At 51.9% G+C, this 27,837-nt stretch overlaps 2 protein-coding genes across 5 annotated transcripts in view; one reads left to right on the top strand and one right to left on the bottom strand.

Moving 5' to 3' along the window:
* Nucleotides 1–7,934, bottom strand: part of SH2B3 (SH2B adaptor protein 3) — a 90,349-nt gene extending 82,415 nt beyond the window's left edge. The window contains exon 1 of one of the 2 annotated variants that reach the window (XM_048820934.2): nucleotides 7,169–7,934. The gene's annotated coding sequence lies outside the window, so the exon portion shown is untranslated. Of the gene's footprint in view, nucleotides 1–5,800; nucleotides 6,109–7,168 lie in introns of those variants that run through there. The other variant, XM_075120091.1, reaches the window with a different exon arrangement.
* On the top strand, nucleotides 7,906–27,580 carry PHETA1 (PH domain containing endocytic trafficking adaptor 1). Of its 3 annotated transcripts, none has more exons than XM_048820939.2 (2): nucleotides 7,906–8,261; nucleotides 22,656–27,580. In XM_048820939.2, the coding sequence occupies exons 1-2, from the start codon at nucleotides 8,126–8,128 to the stop codon at nucleotides 23,528–23,530; spliced, it is 1,011 nt and encodes a 336-aa protein (XP_048676896.2). In that variant the 5' UTR covers nucleotides 7,906–8,125; the 3' UTR covers nucleotides 23,531–27,580. The 3 variants fall into 3 exon arrangements, with proteins under 3 accessions (XP_048676896.2, XP_048676898.2, XP_048676897.2); XM_048820941.2 differs by lacking the exon at nucleotides 7,906–8,261 and adding an exon at nucleotides 17,706–17,843; XM_048820940.2 differs by lacking the exon at nucleotides 7,906–8,261 and adding an exon at nucleotides 17,857–18,862.
* Nucleotides 27,581–27,837: the final 257 nt, after the last annotated feature.

The following is a 27,837-nucleotide window of genomic DNA, read 5'->3' as shown; positions in this document are numbered from 1 at the left end:
AGCACCTTTGTTGGTTTAGCCCATGCCGGGAAGTGGCGGCCTCAGGACCCGATGTGGGGTCAGCCCAAACCGGGAAATGGTAGCCTCGGGCTCTGGCATGCCCTGACCAAAACAGATTAGCATGTGGCTCAGCAGGAGCCTTGCTCCAATCAGGTCTCAAATGAACATTGCTCGGGGTCAGCATTTCTGAGACTCTGGTCTCGAGGAGGTGCAGGCTCGTGAACTTTTTCCCTTTCCTGTTTACCAGCATCTTTCAGCGTGCAGCAGAGGCTGCCCTGCCGGAGGATCCCACGAGGACACCACAATCCCACATCTGGGCTGCATCGGCACTGGTTGGCCTAGTCTGTGTAAAGGGGTCCTACCTGCTCAGCAATTGAGTCGCCACGCTGGGCTGCAGCCCTGTAAAGGGCCATGTTCTAGCGAGGTAGCCCTGGAAGCAAATCCTCAGTGGGCTGCTAATGCTGTAGGGAGAGGTTAATAAAATGCTTCGGCCCAGAACGTGCCACGGAGACAGCCCCAGAAACATGCCCTAAGGGTGATCTGTGAAGGGGAGGGAAGAAAGTGAGCTTGGGGCTTTTTTTTTTTTTGGGGGGGGGGGGGGAGGCGTCTTTATGATGGTCAAAGTAGTTGTTGTTGCTTGTTTGGGGCGGAGGGGGGGGGCGGTATTTAAAAACCAAACTTGCTTTCTATTTGTTTCATTACCTTAGAAATACAGGTCCCAGCGACCAGTGGGGAACCGGTGAGATCGTGACATCACACAAAGCGAGGAAATTAAAGCTGGTTTGCTGAGAGGCGGTGGGATATTTATTCAGACTTGTAAAATTCATTGGGTTTTGCTAACACATGGGAGAAAAAGTCCCTTTGGGAAGCATTTCCCAGCCCTGCTCCAAGAGGACAGACAGCTCCTGCATCGGCCTAACAGACCAACACAAAAAGGGAAGACTTGACATACCCGATATTTCTAAAGGAAAAACAAACAGGAAAGACACTTCTTTTAAACCATAAAGCAGCAAAGAGAGGCCCAACTCCCATAGGTCACCGAGCGTAGGTCACGCTTTAAAAGAAGCAATCTACCACGAGCTTCCATTTTTCCACATGCTCCTTTGAGTGCTTCTGGCAACAGCAATGAGCTCTGCTTTACTCAAAGCGACAGCAGAATAGAGAATCTCTCCCCTAGCTGAGGGGTGCTGATGCTTTTAAAAAGAGAGTCCAGAACAGCAATTGGCCCCTGAACTACCGAGAGGATCAGCACAACCACATGATCTACTTGGCGTTCCCGTTCCTCATGTGGATTCCCAGTGAAACCAATTGGACTTTTGCCATTGACGGCGGTAGGAACCCGGCGAGGGAGGCACACCGGGCCAGGTACTCAGCTAGTGGGGAGCTCACACTGACCATCTGGCCTATTCCCCCTGTGCAGTTTACTAACACTGTAGTCACATATCGAACTGGGTTCCTTTTGTACAGATGTCGGGACACAATCTGGAGCAGGAGTTCTCAATCCGCTGCGCAATCAGCCCACAGCTGCAGCCCATGTGACATCCTCAGGGGCATAACTAGAGCGGGGTGGGAGGGGTACCTGCTCTGGGCCCAGAGCCAGCAGGGTGAGTGCAAAAAGGGGGTGGCACAGGATCAGGCCCAGCATCAGCACTCCCAGCAAGATTAGGCCCAGCGGCATCAACCCCTCCTCTCCTTCCCAGCAAGATCAGGCCCAGCAGCATTGGCAGGAGGCCAGGGTGCTCAGCACCCTCCCACCCTGCAGATTCGTGGGTCCAGTGACCCCAGTTGCAGCAGGCTCCCTGGCACTAGGATTGCAGGGAGGGGGATACAGCTGGTGCATGGGGGACAGACTCTAGGTGGGGGGACTGGTGACAGTCCCTGGATGGAGGGCTCTGGGGCACAGTTCCTGGATAGGAGAAGTTGGGTACATGGGGGACAGTTCCTGGAGGGCCTGTTCTGCCCTGGACAGGGCACCATCTCTGCAGGGCAGGTATGTGTGCCAGCCCAGTGGTGGGGAGGTTTGGATCCTGGGTGGGGAACAGTTCCAGGGGGCTTATTTCCTGGCTGGGGGGGCAGGGTGCACAGGAAGCAGTCCCTGGCTAGGGCATGCCCTGCACCAGGCAGGGCTCCCCATCTTTGCAGACAAGCTCTGAAGCCACACTCTCCGGGCGCTCCGCCCAACCATGCCGCCAGCAGCATAACAGGGAGGGAGGCAATACACCATGCCAGGCCACCCTTACAGTAAATTAATTAATTTTAACACTTAATGTTTTGAGTTATTTTTCTAATTTAAAAGCTCTTGGCAGACATTTGCCAGTGTTGAATTGAAAGGTACTATATCGATTTAAATCCTATTGCGGTCATATAACAAATACGAAAGCTTATTTTTTGGTAAGTGTGCAGGTAGTACGGAGATTGTGTGGCTACAGCCCACACGATACACAGAGAGCTGCACACGTGGCCCACAAGAGTAAACAGGTTGAGAACCACTGCTCCAGCGATGGGTTCTAATGATAAACGCAAGAGCTGCAGAATCAGGCCCACCATCTTTCTATCACAAAAGAGACACACACACACACACACACGGCAAAAAGAGGCTATTTTAAAAGGACACTATCAAATGAAATATGGCCCCACCCTGAGGATTTGTAAAATTCACCTTTTACAAAACCCAAGAACAAACTTTTTTTTTTTTTTTTTTGCCATTACAGTGGAAATTGTTAAAGCATAATAAAGCAAACAAACAACCCACACACACCCAAAATTTAACATCCCCAGGGACCATCTGCAACCCAAACATGGCAAAACCTGAGATGGTGCATGGCAATCTGAAAATGAAACTGATTGCTGTTTCCACTCTTGGGGCCAAAAGAAATGTAAATGATTGATGTATACCCTGAAAAGTAAATTGGATGTTTAAAAAATACTTTCAGTTTTAACATTATCAGAGGATCATAACACCATACATAAGGAAATTAGAGTTTTCCAGACTCATGAATTTTAAGCTGACAGCCCCCCTTTAAATTCAAGGACTATTTAACATTGTTCTGTACATACTTACCCGCTTGCCCTGCTTAAGACTTTTACTTCTCAAAACAACAAAACAGAAAGTTCCCAGAACTAAATTCTACGAACAAAGTCACGGTTTCTCTCCAGGATTACATGCATTAAAGGAACCATTGTACGCAAGGCAGTTGCCTAGCAGGGTTGAGCTGCTCTGTCTAGCACGCTGCCAGCCTGATCATACATGAACCATGCTTTAGAAGCTGACACCGTAACCAATTTGATTAAAATAAATGCAGTGCTGCAACCGGGGAGACTGAAATCCTCGGCATCTGCAGAGTGGGTACAACAGGGGCAGGAGTAGCAGAAGCTTCCCTATGCTACTCTGTAGCCTTGACCTGAAGATACCATCCCGTGAGGGTGAAAAGGTGCTTAAGTCCCATGCCCCATTCAGTCACTCTTTATTCTCTCTAACAAGACCATGCCTACAAGATCCCACTTCCCCAGAACCCCCACCAATGAAAGTAATCTGGGGGAATGCACCGGATCAGCATATCACCTGGCTAACCTGGTCCTGCCCCTTCCCAGGCCACGCTGCTGGTAGGCTCCACCAGCCTGACAAGAGTTTCCCCGCACCTCTGGGTGAACTCAAATGCTCTACTCCGCTGCATCCAACAACTGAGGGTTACTTTCCATGTGCCTGCTATTCCCCTTCCCTTTCCCAGCCTTAGGAATTGGGATACTACTTGACACCCCTCTGATTGCTACATTTCTATTAGATTTTCCAACTCTGATCAGTGTTTTTCTTTCAAGCCAAGTACTGTTAACAGTTAACATTTTGCAATGTTATAGAACTTCATGGGGCTTTTCCTTCATAATTAAACATACACCCGTGTAAGTAACAAACAGGAAAATCGGGTTAGCATCATGCCACTGACTTCGGGAAAGTTATTCCTGATTTACACCAGCGTGGGAAGACATATCAAACGCAAACATACTTATATTTGTACAACATAATATGGTCATAACTGGCCACATTCTGATCTCACTTGAGTGACTCTGGCTTTTCAGTAGTGTAATATAGCATATAAAGAAACCCTAGTGTTCTCCCAAAACATTTTTAAAGGTCACTGGAATCTCACACACGACAGTACTTGCACACTTTAAAAACTGCCCAGTTGTTTCACACCTGCATGAAAAGCCAGCAGGCATCCCAGTGATTGACAGGTTATTGCCACCATACCAGGCTATGACCTGCTCATGAACTGACCTTTGAGAGCATTAGTCACCCTTTGCTTGAAGCCCGAACAGCTTGCTACCAGCAATCCTTACAATAAAATGTGTGTTCCAATCACTCAGGCCAATTAAAGTTATTCTAGGGTCTGTGAGAAACAGACTCCATACAAATAATGATCTAACACACGGTTAGAGGTACTGCAGTAGCTCAAAACTCAAAGAATAATGAGACAGTGAAATAAATACACTAAGTATGCAAGGGATGTGGAAAGTACTTCTGGGAATTTTTTTCTACTGATCTCTAAAGATTCAAAAATATTACATAGCCCAACAACCAAGAGAAAGATAGAAAACTATGATGTGTGTGTGCAGCAGAGTGGGACTGAAGGTCCGGGAGCATGTGTCCTTGATAACAAAAGAAAACATCCTTTGCAACAAGCAAAGGTAAACTATAGTACCCTCTCTCCGTGGGGGGCAAAGAAACGGTGGTGCATGTGAGAGGGAGAAGGGGCGACCAAGGCATGTGCTGGTTTGCTCTCCATCCTCTCCCCCAGACCAACATGGTTTTTATTTTTAAAATATCAACATTTGGAAAGCTAAAAGCGTCACTGGACGTCTTGTCTGTACACAGAGCTGTGTTTAACTAGAAGAGTGATTTTATATCCATTTAGTTAAACCCGTGAAACATGTGTGTTTTCACAACCTTATACCAGCTTAAAGCTAGCATCTCTCAGTTCAATTTGCACTAGTGAATTTACAGGTGCAAGCTAAACCAACAGAACCAGTTTCGAACAGCCCACACACAAAAGCTGCACTGGTTTAACGAAGCCCAGTCAAGTTAAACCGGTGCAACTTCTGTGTCTAGACAATGTCCCTTTAACTCAGACACAACAATGACGGGAGCTATATAAATATCGAGGCAGCCTCGTGTACCCACTGAGATCAAACCACGTTATAATGGACTTACGGTCTAAGTTACGTATCAGCACACTGGCGTAAGCCCAGTGGAGAGGTGGAAGAGTAACCAACAGAGGGGTTTAAAAAGCAAAGTCTCCCTTAGTCATACACCTCCTCAACTCTTGGGACCTACTTACTTAGCTTTATAAACATACAGTCATGCCAGATCGGAATTTGGCCCTTTATAGGTTTGCAGTGGTGACACTAGTGTGATCCTAACACGATCCTTCTAACACAACAGGCTATTTAAGCAGCTTACACTTTGTCTTATGCCTGAGCGCTCTGTAGGATTTGTGCCAATTCTGTCATCCTGCCAAGGTTTTTCCACAACAGAACGAGGAGCTCGCACAAAACAAGACTTGAAAGTAAAAGCCATTGATTTCCTTGATTAGACACAATGCAAAGCCACAGAGCTCTCATTCTAAACAAATCTCCATGGAACAATTTGGGATGCCAGCAGGATGGCCACTCCTATGTCTCGAAAGGGTCCTTCCAGAGGTTTTATAAACACAAACAAGAAATTGTAACCGCCAGAAATGCCCAGTTCCTAAATTACAAAGAAAAGTTGTTTTTTTTGGGGGGGGGGGAGGAGGAGGTAACTTACAAGGAAATATTAGTTTGATCTGCTTTCAATGAAGCCAAAGGCAAAAACCTCCCTTTGATTTCACAGGCCCTTCTACTCAATCAAATAACCTGCTGGTACAACTCCCGTTCCACCAGAGGTGCCTCAGAAATAGGCTTCTCCAGACAGGTTGTCAGTTCTTCTCTTCGCCACTTGTTCAGTTCCCTTATTGCAAAAAGGTAAGTAGAGTCCCCGGCCGGCCACCTAACACCTCCCTTCCCCAGTCCATCTTGAGTCAACTGGTAACAACAACAACTACTCCTCCCGGGCTTCCTGGCGGACAGTAAAGCCCAGGTCAGGTCGCGGTGACTCTTCCACCCCCAGTGCCGGAGCCAAAGCACCTCAGCGCACAGCCCATGTGCGAGCGAGCCGCAGGCTTGGGAACTTCGCGGCTCCTAGCGCCCGGGCTGGAGGGAACGGAGCCCGGGCTGGAGGGAACGGAGCCCGGCCCGGGTGCCGCGGGCAGCAGGACCGCTCCAAGGAGCGATCAGCCCCGGCCCTGAAGACCACAGCCGCTAGCCCAGTCTGCTGCAGGCCCCTAGGGCTGGCTCTGCCCGGGCGTGATGCACCGACCGCAGCGGTGCGGCGGCACGGCACGGCCCGGGGCCAGCCCCGGCTCCCGGGGCCAGGGAGGGGCAGCCTGGTGCCTCGCCGGGCTGAGACTGGCGCGGTCCCAGGGAGACCCTGCCCCACCCCCGGCAGATCAGACCGGAGACCCGGGGCGCTCTCCATCAGCCATCACCCGCACCAAGTCCCAGGGCCGGGGCTTTTCAGCCCGCAGCCGGGCGGCTCGGCCGCTGGAAAAGGGGCCCGGGCACGTGGGGGGCGCCCCGTGGCCGGCGACACAGAGCCGGGCCCCCCACCCCGGACGGGGACAGCGTGACCCTGGAGCCTCAGGCCGCCCCGCTTAGGCTCCTGCTTGGACGGGCCTGAACCCCCCCGGCTCCGGGGGAGCGGCTGGGGGGCTCCTAGCCCCTGGGCCCCGCAGCTCCCGGGGGGACCTGGCCGCCCCCCACCCCCGCGCGGCCCCTCCCTACGCAGCAGGAATAGGAGCCGCGGCCGCCGCTACTTTCACTTTCCAGGACAGCCCGGCGGGAGGGGCCCCGGCCGGGCGAGCCCGGGCCCCCCGTCCCTGGGGCCCCGGCCGGCCGGGCCCCGCACCTGCCCCGGACTCGGGCGGATGGAGTCGGCGGCGCTCAGCGCGCACGTGGCGGTGCTGCCGCCGAGTCCGGGGTCGGGCCCCTTCCCACCGCCCGTCTGCGCTCCGGGCGGCAGGGCCCCCCCAGCGGCACCCCGGGAGGCGGGTCCCCCGGGGCAGGCGGCGAGGGGCCGCGGGCAGGGGCCGCGTACCTGCAGGAGAAGCCGTCCGTGTGGCGCTCGCCCATGGTGCTGGCCGCGGGGCCAGGTGCCGCTGCCTCGGGCCGGGCGGCGCAGGGCGCGGGCAGCGAACCCGGGCGCGGCGAGGGGGGTCGGCGGCTCCGCGTTTCCACTTGCCGGTCGCCCGGAGCGCGGGCCCCGTCCCCGGCGCTGGGTCCCGGGCCCCTTCCCCGGCTGCTCTGCCAGGAGCCGCGGCGCCGGCGGGGAAGCGGGGCAGGGGCCGGCCCGCGGGCCTGAAGCGGCCTCGGGCGCAGACAGCGGGGGCAGCGCCCGGCGCCTCTTCCCTTGGCGCCCACGTGCGCGGCGCTCCGGTCTCCCCGGGGGCCGCCGGAGCTGCTGGGGCGCGGGTCTCGTCCCCGGGCGCTCAGCCCGCCCCCCCCCCTGCGAGCCCGGGCTCGGGGCTGCGGCTTTGCAGCCCCTGCGTTTAGAAGGCAACGCTCGGCCCAAAGAGGCGAGAGGGAGTCGGAGTCCGGCCGCAAAGCGATACCGAAAGCAGCCGGCCGGGGCGGGGCAGGGGGGGGCCGGAACGGCAAAGAACGAGCCCCCACCCCCGTCTTATCTCGGGCTGGAAAGGCGGAGAAACGACACCACTTGCGCTGTGCACACGGCGCCTGTCGCCAGCCTGCGGCGCGGCCCTGCTCCGGCACGGCCGGGAACCGTCGCGATACGCGGCGGGGGGGGGGGGGGAAGAACTTCGGCTTGACGGGTTTTCCAGCGCCCTTTACAGCAAAACTGCAACCTGACATTAACCTGCCGCCCCTACTTCCCCTCTGCAGCACGCGGCTCCTTGGCCATTGCGCCGCAGCGGGCGCCCTCTGGCGGTGCGGTTGTGTCACCGCGCTGAGGGGGCGGGGGCCCGTTTGGGGGTGACTTACCCCAGAACAAAGTCGGCCGCCGTGAAGGGAAAGACGAGCCAAAGAAACAAAAGACATGAGATCGCGGGCTTCGCATTCTCCGGCGGCAATTCGGGCTTCAGGTGCCATTTGCACACTCGGCAGGAGAGAAAGGTTTGGGAGGAGGGTTCGCGAATTCTGCTTGGGAAGCGCTGTGAGACCTTGGAGGGAAGGTGCTGTTGAGTATTTATTGGTATATTATAGATTTATTGGTGTACTATAGATTTTCTGTTGTCCCCCACCCACCCACCCACCCACTTTTTTATCGCCAGGGTCGTTTTCAGCTCCTTGGGGGAGAGGGATAGCTCAGTGGTTTGAGCAGTGGCCTGCTAAACCCAGGGTTGTGAGCTCAATCCTTGAGGGGACCATTTAGGGATCTGGGGCCAAAACGGGGGATCGGCCCTGCTTTGAGCAGGGGGCTGGACTAGATGACCTCCTGAGGTCCCGTCCAACCCTGAGATTCTATGAAAAGCCTGTCCCATCCTGCAGCTCATTGTGTTAGTGCACAAGGGGGAGTTTCTCCTGCTTTCAGGAAAGCTATTTATACACTTGGGAATTCTTGGAGACCTTTTCTTCTTGTTTTTGTCCTTCCATTGTTGTTAAATGACATAATCCCGCTGCCAGAGACAAGCTAAGGGGCTTTACCCAAACCCAAAGAATATTGATCATAGCAGAGAGTGTTGCCTTGTTTTCCCCTTAGCTGTGTTTGAAAAGGGGATCAGGATAAAAAAATGCAATCACCATGCCTTTCTCTGTGATCAAGCCTGTCCTCAAGAGGAGGGATGGACTCCATTACCAGCAGTCTTTGCTGTCTTGGAAGCAAAGGGAAGAAGCATTAGGTGTAACTTCAATTTGAGACTGGTCAATGGGATGATTGTCCCAGAGAATTAAGGGCTGCATCACTGGCCCTCAGACACATAATCTACTGAGCCATCCAAAATGACAGGAAAACGCTTATTTGCCTACAGAGTGAAACGTGGTTGGTCTGTGCAGTCACTTCTGGCCCAGTCACAACTCCCACTGGCTTCGCTGCAAGGCCTGTGTGTGCAAAAATACCAGGCTAGGGCCCTTTCTTTGATGTTTTACACTCACACCTAGGCTGTGAAGAATCAGAAACGCTGGGGGAACGAATGGTTTTCCCTTCTTCTAGGGCAGAACTGTGTACGCAGTGGCCGGTGCCCTCACTGACACTCGACAACCTGACGCACAAAAGATTTTGAAGCTTCCTTTAAAACCTGCCTGGGTAGAAAACACCTGCTCACCTATCACAGTACCTAACCCTACAAGCAACTGCAGCTACCCCTGCTGACCACCAGCCTCTGCCTGTCTGCTTGTGTATTGTAATTCCACACTAAATGGCTGAGTACCTTCCTATGTACAGCTGATGACATTCTTATGTCTTGGGAAGCTGAAGTGCTGGGATCCTGGGGGGGAGTCAATTCCTGTCTCTGCCACAGACTTCCTGGGTGACCTTAGGCAAATCTCTTAATATTGTTGTGCTTCAATGCCCCAGCTGTAAAAAAAGAGATCACAATCCTTCCTTTGGCTGTTGTGTCTAGTTAGATATAAGCTCAGCAGGCAGGGACTGTCTCTTACTGGGTAGATGCACAGTTCTTAGCACGGCGGGACCCCAGTGCAACCATAAGACAAATAGTAATAACGGAACAATACCACACCAAATCCCTCCATTGTTACCTGTATATAATACCACCCCTAAAACCTGAGTACGTAACAGATATTTACCTCCAGACATACTGGTAACCATCTCTATAAAACACAGACTAAGAGTTCTTTCAATTGCCTTTTTCCTGTTGCAGGGGAACTCCTTGTCCGCACCAACTCAGCCCTAAATATAGGGCAAAGCTCCCACTGCCATCACTGGGACTACTAGGTCTGCAGCCAGATGCAGGTTCAGGCCGAGTGCAGGTAGCAGAAGTGTCTGACGGCCTCGGAGTTCATGTCGTAGCAGGCCCTATATGGTATTATCCTCGGTCTGTTGCAGTTGTTGCGTGATGTCAGTTGGAGTCACGACGTGTCCCATATGTGCCCGATCACTCCACACGGGCAGCACAGCCATTCCGTTAGTGGGTTAAGCCAGTGTTTATTTTTAGCTAAGATTCTTCGTTTGTTCTGGTGCTCCTGGGAAGTGACTTCCTGTAAGGAATGTTAAACATCACTGTGACTGGCCCTGCAGCTGGGCCAGGCCCACGTGCCTCCGGAGTGCACCAGGAAAACCTCTGTAAAATGCCTCCACCTAGGATTTGTCTAAGAATAAAGGGCGATGCCCTCCCAGCCCAGGTGCGAGGGCGTCCCGTCCGATTGTTTGAGCAGATGCCTCGTTCTCTGAACGTTTTTCTAAAGGCTTCAGTGCTGCTCTTGTAACTAGGAAGACTGGTCCCTAAAGAAATGATAAGGGGGTCTCAGTGAACTCATGGCTACCTGGGTTAAAAGGTTTGGAGAGCTACTGATGCATGCTGTTTAATGATTAATTAGAGGTTTCGGAGTAGTTAGTTAAGAGTAGACAGTCTCTGCCCCAAAGAAGCTGGTATCTCAGAGTAGCCAGGATGAACCGGGAAGCCAAGAAGAGTGAATGGTTGGCATCCTATATAAATCACCCTTCGTTTTATTGACTCACTTCTTGTGGGATGTCTAGACTGCAGTGAGTCTGCAGGAGCCATTGGGATAAAAGGAGAGTGGGGTTTGCTGGACTGAAATAGGGAGGGCATGGCAAGCACATGGGGCAGTGTGCAAAAAGGCACAGGTGTCAGTGGGAGACACAGGGCAAGGAGGCAGAGTGGGGGAAGGGTAGCAGTTGCAAACTGCTTTGAACCAGGAGAGCACTGTGTAAGTTCTATGCCCATTACACCTTTGGTAATATCTCATTTAGTTTTGGGGGGGTGCGCGTCATGGTTACTGCGGGGTTCTGGGAGTCTGGGCTTGTCTTCTGGCCCTGCTGCTGACTTGCTGTGTGATCTCGGGAAAGTCACTTCACTGCTCTGTGCCTCAGTTTCCCCCATCTGGAAAATGGAGAGATTCACACTCACTGGCTGCACAAAGGGTACTGTGGGACCTAATCACTATAGGTGAAGCATGTTGAAATCCTTGGCTCAGAGGATTCATTTAAATAGCATCTGGTGCCAAAATGGGAACCCCAGACTAGAACAGCAGGGGAGATGGTGCAGGCCAGAACCCAGGAATTACCTAAAATTCCTACATGTAAGAAAGGAATGCTGCCACAAACATAAAAGTGAGTTTCTGTTGCCATCTAGTGGATATTTTTAGTATTGTGCTGGATAATAAAAGAGAATTAGTTTTCTAATACATGTATATCAGCGTTTGACAAAAGTTTTTATATTGGCTTTGAAATTCTAATCCTTTGTTTACCTGGCTGTCACCAGACTGGATAACAAATTCACACTCAATCTCCGCACATTCAAAAATCCCAGTACACACAGCAGAAGGATTTTCACAATATACTACTGAATAGGGCCTCGTCTTGCATTCTGTCCACATTCCTAACGCCCACTGAGACTAAGAGGAGTTTGGGGATCATGCCAGAGAGTGTCTGGTATGGTCACTGCAGGCCAAACGGCTGAAATGTGGAACCCCTGTATTTTGTGGCCCCCTCATGCCACCATTGACAGATAATGGTTTGTAGCTAGAAAGGGTGGTGTTTAGGAGATTCTCCCCTGTTATATTATTCCGAGTGGTAAGATTAAAAAAACATTAGAAAAATAAAACTCAGGAGGGGGGGGGAACAATAATGAAGTCCAGCAGGTGCATCCTCCCCTGGGTCATAAGAAGGGTTTGAACTTTGGCTCAGATCCAAAGGTATTTAGGCACCTAATTCTCATTAATTTCAGTAGGCACCTAACTTCCATTAAGGAGCTGGGCCATTGGTCCTTTAGCTCCACAGAACAGCACTCTACCCTGTGAGCTAACAAGTAACTGTTCGCTCTGTATACGGGCCAGCCACTTGAGGATCCTGTGGCACATTCTTTGCCAGAGGGTTGCATAACTATTTGCGAGACAGCACTAGAATATTAGGGATCAGGACTTCTGGCCTCTACTGCTGTCTCGGATGGCAGTGTTACCTAGTGGTTACAGCCAGGCTTGCCAACCATATAGATTTGGCACATTCAGCCTGAATGAGACCTCAGGCAGGCATATTAGAAGCCTGGTTTCTATTCCCAGTGACCTTGTAATGACCCAGTGCAATGTTTCAGTTAACTTCTCTGTAAAATGAGAGGGAAATTATACTTGCCTGCTTCTTAAGGGCCGGGTTAGAGGCCTTGCTCCATAAGAAGGGCTGTGAAGGGCTCAGAACTATAAACAGCAGCGAGCAGAAGAGGTGAGCCTCGAACTCGTGGTCCCCTGGCTCCTAGATTTCCCCCCGTGGACTAGAGACTATTTCATTAGGTGGGGTTCTCACTCATCTGGGCAGTGTTGACTGTCCACTGGAATAGGGAGGCCACAAATCAAAATTTGGGCTCTGAACTACTTGCAGTACTAATCAGAGTCCTGGTTTGGAAAGAGCGCGCGGGTGGACAGTTTAGTCCCAAAGAGTGAATGCCTCTCACTCAGAGATTGCTGTACTGGTGAGGTTTTCCCTTAGCTTCTTGAGCAGACTTGCGTTGCCTGTAGGAAATGGATTCAGAAGTAGTAAGTGCGGGGTTAGCCCAGCAAACACAGAAAGGCGCGCGGGCACACACAGAAGTCATATGTGCAGCTTTAGAGATTCCCCTGGTTCTGTTCTCCATCACACCAGTTTTACCATAGGTTAACTAGTGGTTTCAGTGGAGTCATTCCTGAGGAGTGAATCAGATCAGTGACCCATTCAGGCCAGATGTAACTGAGGGATTGTCACAATGTTCCAGGGGGCCGAGTAAGCAGGACAAATGGGGCCTGTGTAACAAACAGGTGTTGAGTGAAATTTCCTTCCCTACACAACTCCAGCTGGAGGAGGGCGATGGGAAGCCATGAGAATAAGAACAATAGGTAAATCCGGATTAAAGAGGAAACCCTCTTAACTAACTAGTGAGCAGGACAGCAGCTGGCTGCCTTTAATTACTTCACAGAGGGATCCGCCTGATTGTTTACCTTCCTTGGTGTTAGGTTTTTCCTGTTCCACTGAGATGGCCCTCGTCTGGGCTCAGTGACAACAGGGCACAGCTCAGTTTACAACCCACACAGCTGCCTACACTAATAACTGTGCATGTTTATATGGCTCATGTCACCCTGCTATGGGGAAGGAAGGTTTATAGTGCCTGGCACTGGTGTGGGTGTGGCTCACAATGCTAACCAAGGCAATTAAGCAACACTGGATTCCGGCTAAGGCCTCATCTACATACATACCCATGTTGCCCCAGCCCCGATTTAGCACACAGCCCTGAGCAGAGATGCTTAAACTGGTTTCAAACCAGCTTGTATCAATAAGTTTACACCTTTAGTTCGACTGTGTATTTAGATCAGGCCTCTGGGCCCAGTGCCCCATCCTGTGAGCCACCGGGCAGAGCCCCCTCATTCCCCTCAGCTCTTTGCAGGATCAGGCCCTTAGGGAATAGGCTAAACACTGCACTACTCCCCTTCTGAGGGCACCTGGAGGAGTGGGCTGCATTCTCTGGCCACAAGCAGCCCTTTGCCAAGTGAGATGAAAGCTCCTCATGCAGTCAGCAGGCCGGGGGGCCGATCCACCTCCTGTTGAGGCCTGTGGTTGACTTCATCTGCTTTCCCCCACCGCCTGTAACTCTTTCCTGGGGGGGCTCGCAGCACTTCATTTCTCCCTCTCCATGGCTCTCAGGGGGGAAGGGATAGCTCAGTGGTTTGAGCATTGGCCTGCTAAACCCAGGGTTGTGAGCTCAATCCTTGAGGGGGCCATTTAGGGATCTGGCCAAAAACTGGGGATTGGTCCTGCTTTGAGCAGGGAGGGGGTTGGACTAGATGACCTCCTGAGGTCCCTTCCAACCCTGAGATTCTATGATTCTGCAGAGCAGGGGCTGCCTTGATCATTGCAGCTCAAACGGTGCCCAGCCTGGCATTAGCATGTAGGAAATAAGCAGCAACAATAACGTTTTGGGTGGCTTATACTTGGCATGCAACACCTATCCCTGAGCCTGCACACACGCGTTAACAACTTTACACTCAGCCCTTAGCAGTCAATGCATGGAAGGGGCCTGTTTGCACAACCAGGTCTCCAAGGTGGGTAGAATCAGCTTGCATTGCAGGGCTAGTCTGGTGAGCAACTGAACTCCTATGAAAGGGATTTTTAAAGCATCCTCCCATGGCTCTCGACTAGCCGAGGCCACTCTGTGCAGAACTGGAAAGATGGGTAGAGAACGATGCAGGAGAGTCTAGCAGACCGTGCAATCAGAGCCTGTTCTGAGAGAAGATAAAAACTAGGGCTGATTCGCTGCACTTTCAAAACCTGTTCTCCATTCCAGAGGGGAACGGGTCTAGCTGCCAAGGAAACCAACAGCTGTGTTGCGGCACTGAACCTTGGGGCTGGGGGGGAAATGTAATTTCTGTTTTCATTCCAAATTAGAACAACAAGCCAGAATTAAGTAGAATAAAAAGCCAAAATTTCCCACAGAATGAACATTCAAAAAAATTCCCATTCAAGACCATCAAAACATTCATATATTTAATATTAAAACACATATTTTAATATGAAAGTCAAACCAAAATTAATGAAAATAAAATATTTTTACCTTATCAAAATGTTTTGCCATTATTGAAACAAAATCAGAAAGTCCAGGAGCTGGGGCTGGATGACAGGGGATGGATCACTCGATAATTGCCCTGTTCTGTTCATTCCCTCTGAAGCATCTGGCACTGGCCACTGTCAGCAGAGAGGATACTAGACTCTGGGACCAGTGGTCTGTCCTAGTATGGCCATTCTGATGTTCTTACACGATTCGGTTCGACTTTTTTCCCATCAAAATTTTGAGCCAAAGCAACACGTTCCTGCCAAACATTTAGATTTTGACAAAATTGTAGTTTTTGACAGAAAACTGGGTCAACCAACTCTCCTGAGAAAACACTGACCTACAAAGAAAAACCTACATACAAAGTTACGTGCACTTGTCTACAGGGGGCCCTTTGATTCCTATACACTTGCATAACTTGTAATACTCTCCGGGACCAAATTCACCCTTGGCTCAGTGGCCACCTCTTGGCTGCAGTCATGTGCATTATAGCGCACATCAGTGGTCTCCAAACTGGGGTGCGCGAGATGATGCCAGGGGGTGCGTGGCATCAGTAGCATTGCCAGATGGCACTCCGCCATTTCTTTTCTTCAGCGGCCGCTCTGCACGTCCACGGCTGGTGCTCCCCTCTGGCGGCCCGCCTGCGGCAGGTCTTCCGGTCTTCCTCCGTCGGTGGCGCGCCTGCGGCAGGTCACCCTGGGGGTGTGTGAGCCAAAAAGTTTGGAGACCACTGGCGTACATCATCATAGGCTTTAGTGGTTGTGAATTGCCTTTTTATGTGGGTGAGGAGGAAGGCTTCATTTTCATGTTATTCATTGTTTGATTGCAAATTATGTTCTGGTGGTGGGCCCACAAAAGGATTCTGGTCTTGTGAAAGACGCGATAATGTCCACATACAGCGACGCTATCCTAAGAAGGATAATGCAGTCACTAGATTCATCAGGCTCTTGTGCTATGTATAACGTTACTCAATCAATGCTCTATATAAGGAATCAAGCCACAATGAAATACTGATAGCACCAGTACGTTCAAATGGTGGGCACTCGCTGTGTCCTCTTGAAAGCGTGGACAAGGAGATACACACAATCTGCGTAGTCCACTGCTAGACCCAGGCCCTGAGCCTGCAAACACTTAAACACGTGCTTAGCTTCAAACAACCCACTATTCCCACTGGCTTCAAAGGACCAAGCCTTGTTCGACTGAAGACTGTTTGGGGCAAGGGCCAGGTGTTTGTGTGTGTTTATACAGCACCACCATGATCAGATTTGAAGCGTTTCCACTAGCTGCAGCCGCATAAACATTTAACAATAATCATTCCCAAATTCATCTCCTGTGCTCATGCCTGTCAGTGACCGGTCATGTATTCGTGAAACTCCGCGCAGGGACAAGGGAAGATCTGGGTTCTAGTCCCAGTTTTGTCATGTCTAGTTCCTGCATGACTTTGGGCAAGTCATTGTGTAAAATAGGGATAATAAATCTAGTCTTTCTAGACTGTTCACTTTTTGGGGTGGGGACTGTCTCTTACATAGAGCTAAGACAATGGGGCACCAATCTCAGCTGGGCCTGTTATTGCAGCTGCTAGTACACTCCCATGCTGACCAATATTCTAGTCTATACAGGCCCGTATACCAGGCTGACCGGAATATCTGGGCCTAGCACCTGTCCCATGGTCTTTGTCCTTTCATCCTTTCCCCAGGGAGAGAAGTCTGTGCAGTAGAATAGCTTGTTTTGACAGGCATGTTTTGATACACACGTTGCTCGGTACCTGCGTCAGAGAAGGCAGGCCAAAGAAGGGCACCTCAAATGGAGAGCAATTAGCCTGGTTGTAAAGCTTTTCACGGAGCCCCAGGAGTGGAGCTGTCGCCCCTCGGCTTCATCCAGAGCCCTAGTTATTTTTGGGCCCAGCACCTTGAAGTTTAGGACCAGGACTGGAACTAATTGAATATTGTCTTGCTGTTTCCTCGTCCGGTCCAGTCCATATCCATCTGTTGTCTCTTGTATTATACTTGGATTGGAAGCTCTTTGGGGCAGGGACTCTGCTCCGTGTTTGTACAGTGCCCAGCACAACAGGGTCCACGGCTGGTACTCCAGTAATATGACTAATAATAATATCCTGCAATAGCAATTTCACCCAGAAGCATTAATGTTCTGACCTGTACCGTGTGGCCATCGGTTCGCCTCTAATCCCTTAGGGCAGTGGCTCTCAACCTTTCCAGACTACTGTACCCTTTCAGGAGGCGGAAAAATTGCGGATGTTCTCATTTCTACCATATAATCATCAAACCATTGGAATATATTGTACTTACATTTCAGTATGATACCAGAGCCTGCGTTTCACTTGTGAGCCTTATCTAAAGCCTGAGCCCTGCCACCCAGGGCTGAAGCCCGGAACTCAGCTTAACGAGCCCCCAGGCAATTGCCCTGCTTGCCACGTCCTCACGCCGGCCCTGCACTTGCAATCCCCCTAAACCCATCCCGCAACCCCCATGGGGTTCACGACTGCCAGGTTGAGAAACACTGATCTAGAGGGTTTGAGTACCCCCTAGAAGACCGCAGCAAACCCTCAGGGCTACACATACCCCTGGTTGAGGGTATGCCCTACTGCATGGTCAACCTGGCCTTAGGACTGCTGGCCCCAGGTCTCCCCGCTTTGCTAAGGGGGCCTTCCCCTGCTGCACAGACCTTCTGACTGGGCTCTGGGGCTTGAGCTGCGTCCACACTGCACAATGAGGGGGCTTGGCTCCCAGTCTCCGCAGGACTCGTGGTCCCCGGTACTTGCAGACCGGGATCAGGCACCTTTGCGTGTGGCCGGCAGGGGGGTTGGGCTCCCGGCGGTGTGAGGCCAGGTTTCCGAGGCCGTGTAGACACGCCCGCCCCCCCCTCCCGCGATGGCTCGGGAGGCGGGTGTGCGGGCTGGGCTGGCTCTTTAAGAGCGGCTGGTGGCCGGCGGCCACAGCCCGCGGAGGAGGAGCCGGCCCCAGCCCCAGCCGGGGGAGGCAGGAGCGGCGCGCAGGGAACAAAGGAGCCGGGCGCAGGCAGGGGCGCGCAGAAGTAAGACCGGGGGGCGGGATGGAGCCTGGCAGCCGCCGCCGGGGGGGCCCGAGCTGGGAGCCGGGGCGCGGGCAGAGCCCGGCCAGGCGGGAGGCTGCAGGGGACAGGCCGGTCTCCGGCCCGTCCCCGCCCCTAGGGGCCGAGCTAGCGCGGGACTGGAGGCCACGGGGATGGGCCCGCTCCGAGAAGCTGCCTGGCGCAGCCCGGCCGGGCTGGGCTCTGCGGGGCGGACTTGAGCCCCGGAGTCTCCAGCGTTGGGGGCCACGAGGGTTGTTCCCCTGCCCAGCATCCGAGCTGGCTGCCTTCCTGCGCGGACCATGCCGGGGGCCCAGCAGGAGCCACCACCCCCCTGGCTGGCCTGGAGCAGAGCCCCTTCCCCACGCCCGTGTGACTCCAGCACCCCCGGGGAGCTAAGTCACTTTCCCGGGGGGGCTGGTGCTAGCTCACTTGCCCCATGCCTGGCCGGCTGGGGGGGGGGGAACCGCCCAATTCCCCCACGAGTCCACGGGAAGCAAGGACCCTGCCTGCCCTGCAGGAAACACGCCGGCTGCGAGACACACTGCAGGGTGCATCGGGGGCTGCCTGTCTCAGGGTCCCTTAAAACCAGCCAAAACCTCATGCCACTAAAAACCCCCAAAGGGGCCAACGGTCCTGTGCTCTGGTAAAGGTTTCAGAGTAGCAGCCGTGTTAGTCTGTATTCGCAAAAAGAAAAGGAGGACTTGTGGCACCTTAGAGACTAACCAATTTATTTGAGCATGAGCTTTCCTGAGCTACAGCTCACTTCATCGGATGCTAGTAAAGACTCCCCCCGACTTCCTTGTCATCGCTTCGTCACGCTGTGCGGGCCGGGTTCCAGCCGAAGAAAAGCCCCCTTCCCTTCAGAATAAGTCAAACAAACCAACCAAGTCGCTTCATGAATGAAACCGAGGAGGGTGAGATGCTTGCAGCATTCCCTGTTACTACCTACCTGGCTTCTGCACAAGATGGGGCTCCTGGGGGATTATAAAAATAACCTTCAGGTAATGGGGGGGAAGGGGGGAGCCGCAATTAATCTTTACCATTGTTACATGATTTAAGAGTGAAATTGCTTGTCCACCTCCAAGGATTTTGTTGTGGTCGTGGGCTTAAAAAACAGACCAGATTAGGACTGGAGTTAAACAGCAATGGGCTTTCAGAGAGGAGTGCTGTCTAGTGGTCAGAGCAAAGGCCTGGCAGGCAGGACTCCTGGATTCTAGGCCTGGTTCTGAAACCGACTCACCGCGTTTCCTTGGGGCTAGTCACTAACCCCAGGGGGGTCAAGTTTGGGTGCCCCCTTTGTCACAGCTACAATCTGCTTCCTCCAGCTGCTCCCACCTGGGCCCCCAAAATTCATGGCTGCTTTGGAAAACTTGAGCCTTCATCTTTGGGTGCTGATTCGCCCACCCCCCGCTGTAAAATGGTTACTGATAATTATCAGCCTGAAAAGGTTTGAGGGCCGTGCAGGGGAGGTGCTGTCAGTATGATTAGGGAAGCAAAAGCTAGCAGCGGTGTTGTATTTATAGACCCCTTATGCTGCGGCTGCTGAGCAAGGGTGGCGGGAGGAGGGGAGGAAGTTACGTCCACATACACAACAGTATAGAGGATTTTATTTTACCCTGCAAAGGCTGGGTGTGGGGGGAATGGAAGACCTAGTGGCGTATATGGATCTATTAAAAGTCACGGGGCAAACTGAGCTCTGGGGGACAAACGCTGCCCTTTCCTCACAGCAAGTGCTGCACCGGCTGCTGCGGACAATGACAGCAGCCTGACCAAGTGAAAACCTCCCTCACTGTCAGATTGGTCACCAGCGACCGCTGTTGTTAGTCACAAACCTTGTAAGACCATTTACTTCCTCTATCAGAATGAGGTCACTGTAAACAGAAAGGAAACAACTCGGAAAGATCTGTTCAACCTCCTCGAGTAGTCCATGCCGCTCCATCCAGGCCTGAGTGATGCTTGTCCCTCATTGGCTTCGTTGGGAACTTGCATCGAAGGCTCATGGAAGCTTTTGGAGGGAGCGCGTTTCCCAGCGTAGTGGATTAAAGCAGCTCACCTCGGTGCTTGGATGAGGATGTAGCATTTGCTTCCAGTGCCTTCCCGTTCCAAGTGGCATGAGCAGAGCTGGGCCGTGACCCGAGACGTTACAGATGTTCCCGAGGCTTGTGGCAGGTCTTTGCCATTGTGGGGATGGTGGGGGCTGTTTGGCGTTCCATTTCAGCCATCCATTAGGGGGTCACTGGAATCTTGGAAGCTCCGGCAGCCCTTCATCTTTGCAGTGCTCCGGCTGCAGTGAAGCGCTTAAGAATACGCTAAACGTTAAAGCACAGAAATGTTCCCACTGAAATCAATGGAACCACCGCCATGCTTAGAATGACGCTTCCTGACTCATGGCTGGTACTTGCAATGCTACAGATCTCAAAGCAGGATAGGTGGCACAATCCCTGTTTTCCAGATGGGGACATTGGTACAGAGCAGTACAGTGAAGTCACACACTCAGTGAGTGGTAGATGTGGGAAGAGAACGTGGGTTGTCTGACTCCCAGTTCTTTCCCAACAGAGGTGGACATCTGAACATGCAGAGCTGGTATGGCCAACGTCTGCAGCAGCTGTGAATGTGATCAGGCATCTGGGTTGCTAGATAAGCTGCTAGGGAATAACTTCACTCAGCTTGCAAAACAGCAGCATCTAGGATGCTCTGATAGGACTTGATGCGACTGACTATGGCTGAGGGGGAGTAACCAATACCAGCAGTGTATGCAGCACCCTGAGTCCACCTGGTCCCTGCTGATCCGGGCAGCAATAGACTGGTGCTAGGAACCCAATGAGCAGTGCCAGGCCAGCTGCACACTGCATTGTTCAAGCGTATTTATAGAGGGGAGGGGGAAGTGTAATTTAGGAATTGTTCTTCAGCCATGCGTGATAACAGCATTAGATGGGGCATGATCCCAATTACAGGCCCAATGAGGGGAGAAGGAAAAGGGCATTCGATTCACCCAGAAAATTGTTGGTTTTGTAAAAGTCAACTTTGAACAAAAGCGGAGATCAATAGGACTCTCTTTTAAATTGGAAGTATCTTTTAAACAGTGGTTCCCCTCCCCCTCTTTCCTCCCCCAAAGGGCCCAAGAACCAGAAAGGAAACTGACAGTAAACAAAGAGAAACTGATCCAATGGGGTCTCACTGGAAAGGCAAACAGCCAGGAGCAGAAATAGGGCCAGGTGACCTGGATGGCAAGCTGGGGAGTGGACAAAGAAAGGAGAAGCCAGTTGCACTGAGCAGGGCCTCTCCCTCAAGCATAGAAAATCGCTTTCCTTTCTGATAAGTTAAGGCCCCCAGATGGAGATCACTCCAGCTCTGTGACCCCGTCTCTTCCCAGAGGTATTCTCACCCTGGGCTCCCCAAGCAGCTAATATATAGCAGTTCCCATAAACCTTGGGGCCAAGAGAGGGGGAAGCTAAGCCGAGGTCAACCCCTTGTTTACCAGGGACCACCTAGTGCCCATACATGTCATTCCAGGCGTTTAAATGGTTCTGTCGTCTTGTGTAATGGAAGGTGCTGTGAGAAGTGGTGTTTGGAGATGGATTAAATTGTTCAGCCCCCTCAAGTCCATTTTCATCCTGTGTTCCTGGGTACCACCATGCTGGGCAGCAGGAAAGCAGCTTCATTCCTTCTATTCCCCACCAGCCTGCTCACAGCTCCTTCCACCTCCCTGCGCTTTGCCCCTGGGGCTGCTCTCTTTGAGTCTGATTTTTCCCAAAGTTGCCGAGGCCCTAGAATTCCAGCTGAAGTCAATGGGAAGAGCAGGCACAGGGCCCCTCGGAAATGCAGGCCCTTCTCCTGTGCCTGGTTTCATGCCACCCCCTTGCCTGAACAATGTCTGCCCCACCCCTTCCCCCTGCTGGATGACGCGATCCAGCTAGGCCTGCAGTCACCGTCCAGGCGTGGCTCTGGGTTTGCTGGGGTGCTGCTGGTGTATGGGCTCCATGTGGCTGGCTCCCCCGCCAGGCAGCACTGTGAACACGTACGGCGCCTGGGAATAATTCTGCAGTGGCTCAGGAGCACTGATGGTCAGAAGGGTGATTAGCCAGCACCTCCTCCCCCAAAGCCAACCCCAGCCCCACTGGCTCCCCCTTCATTCCAGGACCCAGTTCAGAGCCAGCCCAGGAAGCTCTCTGCAGTGACATTGCAGGGAGGACAGATCTTTCAACAGCTGTTAGCCAAGATGGTCAGGGCTGCAGCCCTATGCTCCAGGTGTCCCTGAACCTCTGACTACCAGAAGCTGGGGCTGGATGACAGGGCACGGATCACTCGATAACTGCCCTGCTCTGTTCATTTCCTCTGAAGTCTGTAGCACTGACCACTGTCTGGAGACAGGATACCGGGCTCAATGGCCCATTCGTCTGACCCAGTGTGGCTGCTCCTGTTAACGTTCCTCTCCTCCCCTGAGCCTTCTGCAGGCAAGTCAGTGCTGCCCAATTACCTGGTTCCCCCTCTGGGCTCTGAATCCCTCCACTCTGTGAAGGGGGAGCGGCCCGTGGGGAGTGCCTGGCAGCCAGGGTAAACAGGTAGGGCCTCCGTGCAGATTGCCCCGGTGCCCCTGTGTTAGGGGTTTGAACTCCCTGCTGTCCATTTCCAGTCCGTTCCCACTTGGGCACTCTGAGTGAGGACCTCAGCGAGCCAGTAGAGTCATTCTAGCTGCTGGGATGGGACTGCCTGGGCTCCCTGGCCTTTGCGCGTAGCTCAGAGAACCCAGCAGATCCTCGCCCCCGAGCCCATATGAATCTTTTTCCCCTCTAGGCCTCGGCGCCATGAAGCTGAATGAGCGGAGCCTGGTGTTCTACGCCACCTGCGGCTCCCCCGCCGACAACGCCGGCTTCCTCTTCAAGAAGGGCGAGCGGAACATGGCCTATCACCGCCGCTGGTTCGTGCTGAAGGGCAACATGCTCTTCTACTTCGAGGAGCGGGAGAGCCGGGAGCCGGTGGGCGTGATCGTCTTGGAGGGCTGCACCGTGGAGCTCTGCGAGGCCGCTGAGGAGTTCACCTTTGCCATCAAGTTTGACTGCGCCAAGTCGCGCACCTACGTCCTGGCGGCCGAGAGCCAGGCTGCCGTGGAGTCCTGGGTCAAGGCCCTGTCGCGTGCCAGCTTCAACTACATGCGGCTGGTGGTGAAGGAGCTGGAGAAGCAGCTGGAGGAGATGCAGGGGAGCCTGGCTGGCAGCCGCAGCGTCCAAAGGAGGTCACCGATTTACCGGAAAGCCAAGCCGGCTCTCTGCTTGGACCCCACGTCTCCGGCTCTGGAGCGGCCCCCTCCCCGGGAGCGGCCCATGGCGCCAGCCCCTTGCGCCCCCCTGAAAGAGAATGGCTGTGCGGTGTGGAATAACGCTCCGAGCCTGGATACCCTGCCAGTGGGGGACGTCCCCGGGGGCCTTGCTGACGCGGGGAGTGGGAGGCCGGCTGCGGGCAGCAGCCACGAGGGACGCGTGAAGCCTCCTCCTTTGCCGCCTCGCAGACGCACCTCGTCAGGCAGTACCTGTGGCCCTGTGGCCCTGCCGGCAGACAGCCCCGTGTGCCCAGGCACGGTGAGTTTCTCTAAGCTCCACGACTGGTACGGCAGAGAGATCACCGAGCTGAGGAGAGAATGGCTGGAGAGCCAGGAGAGCCACAAACTGTGACGGAGGCTCTGGTGGGGGCGGCAGGGGGCTCATTTGGAAACACGAACTAAGCCATCTCTGAAGTCGGCCTGGCTGCGAGTGCCCTCTGAGATGCCGTCACGTGCTGCCGATCCGTCAGCGGGATGGGGAACTCCTGCATGCTGGGAACTTTGCCTGCCTGGTGTCATGTGCCTGGCTCCAGCAGCGATCCCGTGGGTCGCTGAGTCTTGTCTTTCCATTCCCAGCGGCGGCTTTGATGTGGAAGTGGAGACTGTTTTGAACTCTGCCCCTGGATTTAGGTACCTGACCTGCTGCACCCAAACCTGACCCGCCCATTGCTGGCAATGGACTTCATGGCACCTTGGAGATGATGAGCTCTTCTGAGCCAAAGCGGCTCTGTGTCCAAACCCCTGAGGCCAGTGTCGATCACTGAAAGTCATTTCCTGCACTAACACGGGGCTTGGGTGTGTGCTGGTCCAGCACCATAGCTCGGGAGGGACCCGCTTGGGTTCTGAAAGCGTGTCGTTGCTTGCAGACGGTCTCTGGTCTTCCTCAAATTAGTCTAGTGTCTAGCAGCTCACAGGCTGTCAGAGCACCCGGGCAGCTAGAATTGCTGCTTCCAGGTGGAATCTCGCCCTCTCGGTTTTGGAGACAGCAGCTGCTGAAATCGCATCAGTGTGGAAGTAGGAGAAGGAAGAAAGTGATCGAAATAATGTGATTTTTTTTTACAATCTGATACCTTGTAACCTGTTGCCACTTTCCATGATGCCACCAGAAAGCTGGGACCCCATTTAACATTGGCCTAAATAATTCTTTCTTTGCCCTCCTGGTTTGTGTGTACAGGACCTTTAAAAATATCGGCCTGCATTAATTCCTTTGGCCTATCAATGCTATTTTGGCACTGATCCAGGATGGATTATAGATGGGTAATTCTTAGTTCCTGGTTTGTGCCTAGTTCATTCTAGGCCAGTGGTTTTCAACTTGTGGTCTATGGACCCTTGGGAGCCCACAGACTGTCTAAGGGGTCCGGGAAAGGTTGTCATTACCATAGAACAGTGGTTTTCAACCTGTGCTGCGTGCTGCAGACCCCCTAAGATTTCCAAAACCGTCTGCATCTCCAGGCACCATTTTTTTAGGGGTCCTTAAATGAAGAAAGGTTGAAAACCACTTGTCTAGGCCAAAGAGCAGCACAAGTCTTGGTGTGAATATTTGTTCTAGGTCTGTTTTTTGTTCAGGATTTAATGTTTTTGGTCTGGGCAGAAAGAAGGTCAAACAATGCCACCATTCCTTGGTTTTCCACGTGAAAATCAGCCGAGCAGGATAAAAGCATTTGTTCCTTAGAGAAGGGTCATTTTCCTTCTTGAAATTATATCACACCACACAGCCAGGAGAGAAGGTGCTTTACTAGAATATAGAGTTTGTTTTTCCCTTAAGAAAGGTCTTCACCTAGCTCTCCTGCTGCAGTAGCCGTTGCTCTGGTCCTGGTCGCTGACGCGGCCTCGACCGCTGCTCCTGCACCGCCAGGGGTCACCCAGCCATGGCCTACGCTCCGGGGGCTCACCCAGCCCCGGTCTGTGGCCCTGGCAGCCACTGCTCCGGTGGCCCCTGGTCTGGCCCCAGGGGCTGCTCCTGCCCAAGTCTTAGAATCTGTGACAGAATCAGATCCTTAGTGATTGCTGAACATCCTACCCCGAGAATTACATGGGAAGATTTCCGTGAAGTGAGTAATTCTCTGCTGTAAGTGGCTACAACACCGGGGCTTCGGTTTGGAGCAGAACCACATTGCTTGGGCAGTGGGGTCCTAGTCCAGGACAAGGATTCCTAGGCACTACGGCAATAGAAATAGTAATTAGTATTAATAAGTGTCTGCTTGTGTCTGAACGCGTTGTAGCAATGAACACCGCAGGGCGATGAGGAGGGAAGTGCAACATGAATTTCAATGTAAATCTTCACCTTTTCCAAGCGAATTTCAAACCAGCTTCTGTAATTTATAGAGGAAATGCAGAGCAGCTCAGTGATTCAGTACCCAGAAAGGCACTTGCTCATGGATATAAATTTAGCTTGCAAAGAACTGAAAAATCTGGTACATTTTAGCACAGTGAGGAACTGAAGGCTTCTGATGTGTCTTTTAACGTTTCTTTTATTGCTGAAATATTTTGGGTTTGTACATTTTTAATTTTTACTCTCTCCTGTCAGTTACATTGTGGGACAATGTCTCCATTGAAGTGATGCACATATTATTGCAGCCCCTGGCTCGCTGAGTGATGTCCAGTTCTTGGGAATATTTTATACTCCTAAAATGGCCTAAATATAAAATGACCTCTCTGACCATAAGTGCTAAGGTCATTTCTGTGCACCTTGTTTTGTGTTCCTTGTATGTACTGTATAACATGCCACAGACTCACTGCTGGGTCAGTGTGTGTGTGTGTTGTTTATTGTAATACTGAAAAGTTATAAGATCTTTCTTCAAAAAATATTATTTTCCTCTCCAGCTTGTCATGTGGGTGAATTTCAAATCCATTCTCCCAGGGAAGGAATGCTAGCATTTGTATGCTTGTCTTACCAATGACACATGCCCCTACCATACTTAACACAGAGTTCTCCTTGGTACAGAATCGACCCCAGCGACGGATTCATTGCCAATCCCAGCAGCAACGCTGGCTGAGATCTGCTTTTGACCTCACCATCTTTGACAGCAGTTAGGTAATGGAAAATACCTCATTCACGGGGCAGGGAAGCCAGGCTGACCTTGGAATAGGTCAGAAAAATCAACCCTGGTTGTGTCAGTCTTTGTGCTGACAACTCTGACTACTCCCGCATACAAACTGCTTCGTGGGAAATCTGCCTCTTCCTAATGTTCTCAGTTTCCAGGGACATTAAAAATAGACGAGAGGAGCCAGACTCTTGCACTAGATAAATGAGGTTTCTTAGGACTTGACAATTGCATCTGGACAGAAAATCACCATTAACTTTACCCAGCAGGAGTGAAATTCTTTCACAGTGAACTAGAGCAACCTGGTACAACTGCAGAAGAGCTTTACTTTGATCATTTCGCAATCTACAGTGGTTGGCATTGTGTGTACAGTCTCTGCTCATTAGGAGTCATTAAACTCACAGAGGCAACTTCATCCCTGCAGTAACGCCAGGGAATGCTAGTGGAGTTACCTCCAGGACGAATTTGGCCCTGCGGATGCACATATTGTAATGTAAGAGGCGAGCTCGCTTTTAGACTGGGCAAGGGTTTTAAAGAAGAAATGATCCTTCCCGCATTACAGCCCAGAGAGGTTGCCAAAGGCTCCTGCATACTGGAAAATACTGCATGGAATCAAATTTGTATGACGCTTGACTGCCTTGGAGTAACGACCGATGGCAGGGAATGAAAATTCTGTGATTTTCACTTCAATGCATGTGGGGTAAATACCTGGCTAGGCAGAAACAGCTGCGTGCTACAGGCTTCAAAACCTCTGAACGTGTTAAGCTGTCAGCATCCCAGCACCAGTTGTCTTTTAAGGGGAAGTATCCCTGAAACGCTGAGGGGGAAAATTCTCTTGCTTATTCAACAGGAACACATTTATCAGACAGAGAATGATACCATCGGCGAGACGTTGAATGATTCATGTTCTGGGTCAAAGCTCTGTGTGTGTGTGTGTGTGTGTGTGTGTGTGTGTGTGTGTCTGTCTCTCTCTCTCTCTCTTATTTATCATACACACATTTTATAAACACAAAGACAACCCAGCCATGTTTTAGTGGATTATCTCCTCCTAATTCTCCAGATGGATTGTGTTGCATTTTATCTATATGTAGGCCTGGCCTTTTCATTTTATGTTTCATGTTACTGCACCTTGATTTTAATTTACTGGTATCCTTATTTATGTTAGTGTCTGACTGTCAAAGAATGTGTGTTTTCATTCCAAAGGGAGAGCAGTTTTGTAACTTGAAAAGTGTAACACTTTGCAAAGAAATGTCATTAGAAGTGTGGCTGGTATTAGTTTTCTTTCAGAAGGGATATGTGCATGTTCCCTCTCTCAGAACAAATTTAGTTCCTTACTAAAAGAAAAGTTAGTTTAGAAATGCTGCTTGGGTGAGTTTGATGCACGTAGTTGAAGCTTTGACTTGTTAGTCTAAACACCCTGCCTGTTTTAATTCCAACTCCTGGTCCCACCAGAGTCCATGGGAGTTTTGACACTGACTTGAGTTATACTAAGGTTTAACCCCTAGCAATTTTACACAACAGGTCATGAGAACACTGTACCATCTGTAACCCACTCTGGCAGAATGTGGGACTGTGTATGTACCCCCTCACAGAACAGGACAGGAGTTTACTACTG

Source organism: Caretta caretta, chromosome 15, assembly GCF_965140235.1.
Source record: "Caretta caretta isolate rCarCar2 chromosome 15, rCarCar1.hap1, whole genome shotgun sequence".
Classification (NCBI taxonomy): domain Eukaryota; kingdom Metazoa; phylum Chordata; order Testudines; family Cheloniidae; genus Caretta; species Caretta caretta.
Note: the sequence above shows the minus strand (reverse complement) of the source record. Positions and strands in the feature narration are given on the sequence as shown.